The sequence below is a fragment of the Coregonus clupeaformis genome, unplaced genomic scaffold, assembly GCF_020615455.1.
Source record: "Coregonus clupeaformis isolate EN_2021a unplaced genomic scaffold, ASM2061545v1 scaf0273, whole genome shotgun sequence".
NCBI classification, from domain to species: domain Eukaryota; kingdom Metazoa; phylum Chordata; class Actinopteri; order Salmoniformes; family Salmonidae; genus Coregonus; species Coregonus clupeaformis.
This window is the reverse complement of record NW_025533728.1, coordinates 377,214-384,652: the sequence shown is the minus strand read 5'-3', so window position 1 is coordinate 384,652 and position 7,439 is coordinate 377,214. Positions and strand designations below refer to the sequence as shown.

Sequence of the window (7,439 nt, the reverse complement as noted above, 5' to 3'; positions counted from 1 at the left end):
GATTGATTGATTGCTTCTGTGGACAGGTGTCTTTTATACAGGTAACAAACTGAGATTAGGAGCACTGCCTTTAAGAGTGTGCTCCTAATCTCAGTTTGTTACCTGTATAAAAGACATCTGGGAGCCAGAAATCTTTCTGATTGAGAGGGGGTCAAATACTTATTTGCCTCCATTAAAATGCAAATCAATTTATAACATTTTTGACATGCGTTTTTCTGGATTTTTGTTGTTGTTGTTATTCTGTCTCTCACTGTTCAAATAAACCTACCATTAAAATTATACACTGATCATTTCTTTGTCAGTGGGCAAACGTACAAAATCAGCAGGGGATCAAATACATTCTTCCCTCACTGTAGTTGGTTGAGCTAGTGAGAAATAATCATTGACTGAATCTCAAGTGTTCTCGATTCTTCCTTTCAACTGTGTTCATCAACATGTATGTTTTTGTGTGTGTCTATTGAGGAAGCCCCTTTGTGTATCACTCTGCTGACAGTATATGGCTCCATGCCTGGCTACTGGCTGTCAGTATATGGCACCATGGCTGGCTACTGGCTGTCAGTATATGGCTCCATGCCTGGCTACTGGCTGTCAGTATATGGCTCCATGGCTGGCTACTGGCTGTCAGTATATGGCTCCATGCCTGGCTACTGGCTGTCAGTATATGGCACCATGGCTGGCTACTGGCTGTCAGTATATGGCACCATGCCTGGCTACTGGCTGTCAGTATATGGCACCATGGCTGGCTACTGGCTGTCAGTATATGGCACCATGCCTGGCTACTGGCGGTCAGTATATGGCACCATGGCTGGCTACAGGCTGTCAGTATATGGCACCATGGCTGGCTACTGGCTGTCAGTATATGGCACCATGGCTGGCTACAGGCTGTCAGTATATGGCTCCATGGCTGGCTACTGGCTGTCAGTATATGGCACCATGGCTGGCTACTGGCTGTCAGTATATGGCACCATGGCTGGCTACAGGCTGTCAGTATATGGCACCATGGCTGGCTACTGGCTGACAGTATATGGCACCATGGCTGGCTACTGGCTGTCAGTATATGGCTCCATGGCTGGCTACTGGCTGTCAGTATATGGCTCCATGGCTGGCTACTGGCTGTCAGTATATGGCTCCATTGCTGGCTACAGGCTAATTTGATTTCTGCCCCTGAAGCTGAGTAATTCCTTAGAGAAACAAATTATCCTTGCTGTCGTAGGAGGAGGGTGAGTGACCTGTGATGTCAGAGGTTCTGTCCTCAGCTTTTGGCACGCTGCTGTGGAATAACCCCTCTCCTCACCCCCAGCCTCTTCTCAACCTCTCCTGACCCTCCTCTACCCCTCACCCCCCTAAACCTCTCCTGACCACCCTCAACCTCTCATCCCTGGGTGTGCCTAAAGTGTCTTTCTCTCCATCTCAACTAAAACTTAAGTCTGTTTACCATCAGTTTGCTACTGAATTGTTAAATTCTTTGACACAAGTACAGTAAAGCAAGGTATGTTTTAATTATTGTGATTCCCCTCTTCAGTGAGCCTGCCCCTCCACGCCCTCTCAACAGAACAGGATGTATGTGGCTTAGTGGTGAGTCAGAGGAGCTGCTGCTGCTTGTAAGTGTTGCATTTAGAATCCTGTTATCACACCACCCCCCTCACATTCTCAACAACCTTACTGGTTAGGACACCTGAAGAAATCAACAATGCTGGCTAGGACCCCTGAAGAAATACTACATGAGTTCCCACGGGGTGCCAGTATTAAAAAAATATGTATTCACTAACTGTAAGTCGCTCTGGATAAGAGCGTCTGCTAAATGACTAAAATGTGTAATGAGTAAAATCGTTTTGTGAAAAGATGGTTGGAATCAGACTACAGAGGAACTAAAGTGGAGTAGACCATGGTTCCCCAACTTTTGGGACGAATTTGGCACGCGGGTGGTTTTATTTGAAATAAAATAGAATATTCATTGTTGGACATAAGACTAAAAACACCAGGAAATCAGCTTCAAGTGATTTTAATTTTGGAAATCTGTTCCCAAGTATTTCCACGCATAATGGAGACCTGTGATCATATACAAATCTAAGCAAGGTTTAAAATTATTGTTTTGGTCAAATAAAACCCACACACATTCACATGCACACACACACACACACACACCTTTACGCTCATAATTTACTGCTGCTACTCTGTTTATTTTACTCTTTATCTATCCTGATGCCTAGTCACTTACCCTGCCTTCATGTACATATCTACCTCAAATACCTTATTATTATCTATCCTGATGCCTAGTCACTTAACCCTGCCTTCATGTACATATCTACCTCAAATACCTTATTATTATCTATCCTGATGCCTAGTCACTTAACCCTGCCTTCATGTACATATCTACCTCAAATACCTTATTATTATCTATCCTGATGCCTAGTCACTTAACCTGCCTTCATGTACACATCTACCTCAAATACCTTATTATTATCTATCCTGATGCCTAGTCACTTAACCTGCCTTCATGTACACATCTACCTCAAATACCTTATTATTATCTATCCTGATGCCTAGTCACTTAACCTGCCTTCATGTACACATCTACCTCAAATACCTTATTATTATCTATCCTGATGCCTAGTCACTTAACCTGCCTTCATGTACACATCTACCTCAAATACCTTATTATCTATCCTGATGCCTAGTCACTTAACCTGCCTTCATGTACACATCTACCTCAAATACCTTATTATTATCTATCCTGATGCCTAGTCACTTAACCTTGCCTTCATGTACACATCTACCTCAAATACCTTATTATTATCTATCCTGATGCCTAGTCACTTAACCTTGCCTTCATGTACATATCTACCTCAAATACCTTATTATTATCTATCCTGATGCCTAGTCACTTAACCTGCCTTCATGTACATATCTACCTCATACCTTATTATTATCTATCCTGATGCCTAGTCACTTTACCCTGCCTTCATGTACATATCTACTCTCCTGTATATAGCATCATACCACATTGATCTGGTACTCCCTGTATATAGCTGTACATTGATCTGGTACTGGTACTCCCTGTATATAGTGTGATGTCACGAGAGGCTGTGTCCTGGAGGGACGTTACATCCCCCTGAGATGGCTGCAAACCCAGACAGCTATGGCTCCATCTGCTGGTATGGTCGGGAACTCCAACCCTCTATGGCCAATCTTCCCACGCAGCTGAAACCAATCAGGAGCTGATGAGCTGAAGGTTTGGTTGAAGGGAAGAGACACACTGGGGGTGAGTGTGTGGGGGTGAAGAGACACGGTCTCCAACCTGGGCTCTCTGGAGGACAAGAGTGCTGCACGTCCACTTCCATGAGGAATATAAGGATTTGGAGATACTTACCTTTGGGAAATACTCACCTTTGGATATATGCACCTGTGGAAATACGTGTGGGACATTTGGAAGGACGTTTTGCTGGGTTGGCCACTAGCTGCAACGTGGAAGACAGTAAGACTGGGGAAAAGTTATTTGAGCAAGGGAGAGTTATGATTTTGGATGTGGAAGAGACATCCCTGAACTGTTAACCCTTAAGAGCCACCAGAGAACAGTATTGTGTTATACTTTCGTTAGTTTCCCCAGACCTTTAATAAAATCCTTGTTTTGGTTGAACCTGGTCTCCTTGCACTACTTGAGCAATCCCGCTGAAAGCTGTGTAGCCTCTCGTGACATCACAGATGGTGGAGAATACGGGCACGCTCAAGCGTTAATAGTGCATGTCAGAGGAGGATACCGAAGGTTTGATCACCCAGTTTTCCAAGTTGGCCGTAGGCTCCCCGCCCGACTGAAATGGAGGACATATTGAAAGCCCTTGTTGCTGGCCAGCAAGCCCAGATGCAAGCAAACGTGGCTCTCTTGGAGGAGCAAAAGAAAGCCAACCTTCTGAAGGCAGAGGAATTGCAGTTGCAGAGACAGAGGGTGGTCCAAAATACCCGCCCAATAAAGGCAAGTGACTTTATATCTAAGATGGGAGCTACCGATGACATTGAGGCATACCTGCATGCATTTGAGGCCACGGCCACTAGGGAAGCCTGGCCCAAGCAACAGTGGGTTGGTCTGTTAGCCCCCCTTTCTAACCGGGAAGCGCTGAATGCTGTCCGGGACCTGGGCCCTGACCAGGTTACTGACTATGATGCCCTGAAGTCTGAGATCCTCAGCAGATATGGACTCACAAAGTTTGGTATGGCCCAGCGCTTTCACAGTTGGACCTTCCAACCAGACCAACCTCCTCGGGCGCAGATGCATGAACTTGTCCGAGATCGCAAGGAAATGGCTGGATCCGCAGAGGAATACAGCAGCGGCGGTGGTGGAGGCCGTTGTGGTGGATCGTTACCTACGCGCCCCTGCCTTATGAGGCAAAACGGTTCATCAGTCAACAGGCCTTGACCACGGCTGATCTGACCGTGGAAGCTGTGGAAAAGTACCAGGCCACAGCGGAGATGCTGAATGCTTCCCGAAAAGACCCCAGGAGTGCGGCCCCACCACAAATGGGAAAAACCCGTCCAAAGGACCCCAAGGTCTCGAACCCGCCGCGTCAGGACTTATCCCGGCTCCAGGGGGAGCCAGAAACCAGGCGGGTCCAAGAAGAGTACACCAGGATGGGGAAACCTCGACAGTGTTACCGGTGTGGGGAGATGGGACATATCTCCTGGCAGTGTGGGAAACCAGCCGATGAACCTATGCCCACTGCGGAGTCCTCCAGCTCAGCACCCACACATCGTTTTGCCTCGCTCTTGGGAGTCGTAGATGGCGGCCCAGATCGACCCCCCCACCTGCCCGGTAACTGTGAATCACCAGGATGTGGAGGCCTTACTGGATTCTGGTAGCCGGGCCACCCTGGTGCGTAAGGATTTGGTGGGCCCAACGTGTCTGACCCCCGGGGAAAGTCCTCCCAGTTTCCTGTGTCCATGGGGACACCAGAGAATACCCCCATTACTGAACTTACAATGACCAGCACACGGGAACCATACACACGACGGCGGGGGTGGTTGATTCCCTCCCCGTCCCTGTCCTAATTGGACGAGACTGCCCAGCCTTTTACCCACTCTGGAGAGAGTCTCAGGAGAGGATAACCCGAGTACCTCGGAAACGGAGAGGCAAGACTCATCCTGGGAAGGCTCCGGTGCAATCCTCCGATACTCACTCCCGCCCGGGCTCTGATAGGGATGGCAGGTTTCAGACCGACACAGAGACGGAGCTACAGAATCTGGACAAAGAACTGTCTGGTCTGAAGGGGACCGGCTGAGAGGTATCGTTTGTTAAAGCAACAGTTAGACATGAAGACAGAAGAGTTAGATATCCTCCAGGCTAAACTCCAACAGAGCTCCTTCCATAAGCAACAGGAGGAGCTGGAGAGGCTGCGCAGGACCATCGAGGAGTGTGAGGAGACCCTGCGCAGTAGTAAGGAGGTCCAGAAGAAGGCAGAGGAGAAGTACAAGGTGTTGGAGAACAAGATGAAGAATGCGGAGGCAGAGAGAGAGAAGGAACTGAAAGCTGCTCAACAGAAGCTAAACTCTGCTAAAACCAAGGCTGATGCGTTCAGTAAGAAACTCAAGGAGAGACAACAGGAGGCTGAGTCCCTGGTCCTAGAGGTGGAGGAGTTGAAGAGAGAGCAGGCTGGCAAGCACCACGGCAATGCGGACGCCCTCTCCCGGCGTGATGCCTTCTTCGCTGCCTTTACCCCGACGAGGACGTCGGTCCCGAGGAGGGGGATGTGTGATGTCACGAGAGGCTGTGTCCTGGAGGGACGTTACATCCCTGAGATGGCTGCAAACCCAGACAGCTATGGCTCCATCTGCTGGTATGGTCGGGAACTCCAACCCTCTAGGCCAATCTTCCCACGCAGCTGAAACCAATCAGGAGCTGATGAGCTGAAGGTTTGGTTGAAGGGAAGAGACACACTGGGGGTGAGTGTGTGGGGGTGAAGAGACACGGTCTCCAACCTGGGCTCTCTGGAGGACAAGAGTGCTGCCGTCCACTTCCATGAGGAATATAAGGATTTGGAGATACTTACCTTTGGGGAAATACTCACCTTTGGATATATGCACCTGTGGAAATACGTGTGGGACATTTGGAAGGACGTTTTGCTGGGTTGGCCACTAGCTGCAACGTGGAAGACAGTAAGACTGGGGAAAAGTTATTTGAGCAAGGGAGAGTTATGATTTTGGATGTGGAAGAGACATCCCTGAACTGTTAACCCTTAAGAGCCACCAGAGAACAGTATTGTGTTATACTTTCGTTAGTTTCCCCAGACCTTTAATAAAATCCTTGTTTTGGTTGAACCTGGTCTCCTTGCACTACTTGAGCAATCCCGCTGAAAGCTGTGTAGCCTCTCGTGACATCACAATAGCTGTACATTGATCTGGTACTGGTACTCCTGTATATAGCTCCACATTGATCTGGTACTGGTACTCCTGTATATAGCTGTACATTGATCTGGTACCTCCTGTATATAGCTGTACATTGATCTGGTACTGGTACTCCTGTATATAGCTCCACATTGATCTGGTACTGGTACTCCTGTATATAGCAGCACATTGATCTGGTACTCCCTGTATATAGCTGTACATTGATCTGGTACTGGTACTCCCTGTATATAGCTGCACATTGATCTGGTACTGGTACTCCTGTATATAGCTCCACATTGATCTGGTACTGGTACTCCTGTATATAGCTGTACATTGATCTGGTACCTCCTGTATATAGCTGTACATTGATCTGGTACTGGTACTCCTGTATATAGCAGCACATTGATCTGGTACTCCCTGTATATAGCTGTACATTGATCTGGTACTGGTACTCCCTGTATATAGCTGTACATTGATCTGGTACTGGTACTCCTGTATATAGCTCCACATTGATCTGGTACTGGTACTCCTGTATATAGCTGTACATTGATCTGGTACCTCCTGTATATAGCTGTACATTGATCTGGTACTGGTACTCCTGTATATAGCTCCACATTGATCTGGTACTGGTACTCCTGTATATAGCTGTACATTGATCTGGTACTGGTACCTCCTGTATATAGCTCCATTCTTGTGTATTTTATTCCTCTTTTGTTACTATTATTTTTAAACTGCGTTGTTGGGAAGGGCTCGTAAGCAAGCGTTTCACAGTAAAGTCTACACCAGTTGTATTCGGCACATATGACAAATTAAATTTGAAATATATCTGTTTGGGCTTTCTGCGGTGAAATTGCAGTCTAGAAAATATATTTAATTATCAGGCCGCGACTGAATGTAGTTTATGATCCCTGGACTAGACAGAAGACAAGATAAAGTGAAACTGATGGAAGTGGAGGCAAGAGTTTTCTGGCCGAGAGAGAGAGAGATTTTTTTTCCCTATAGTACACTACGTTTGAACAGGGCTCAGGTCAAAAGTAGTGCACTATATAGGGTGCCATTTGAAAAAC

The 7,439-nt window shown here is 47.1% G+C and overlaps 1 protein-coding gene across 1 annotated transcript; it reads left to right on the top strand.

Annotated features, from left to right (window-relative positions):
- The first annotated feature begins 296 nt into the window (after positions 1 to 296).
- On the top strand, positions 297 to 1,500 carry LOC123484322. The gene is made up of 2 exons (XM_045214529.1): positions 297 to 1,090; positions 1,124 to 1,500. Exons 1-2 carry the CDS (start codon positions 439 to 441, stop codon positions 1,153 to 1,155), a joined length of 684 nt encoding a protein of 227 aa, XP_045070464.1. The 5' UTR covers positions 297 to 438; the 3' UTR covers positions 1,156 to 1,500.
- The last annotated feature ends 5,939 nt before the right edge of the window (positions 1,501 to 7,439 follow it).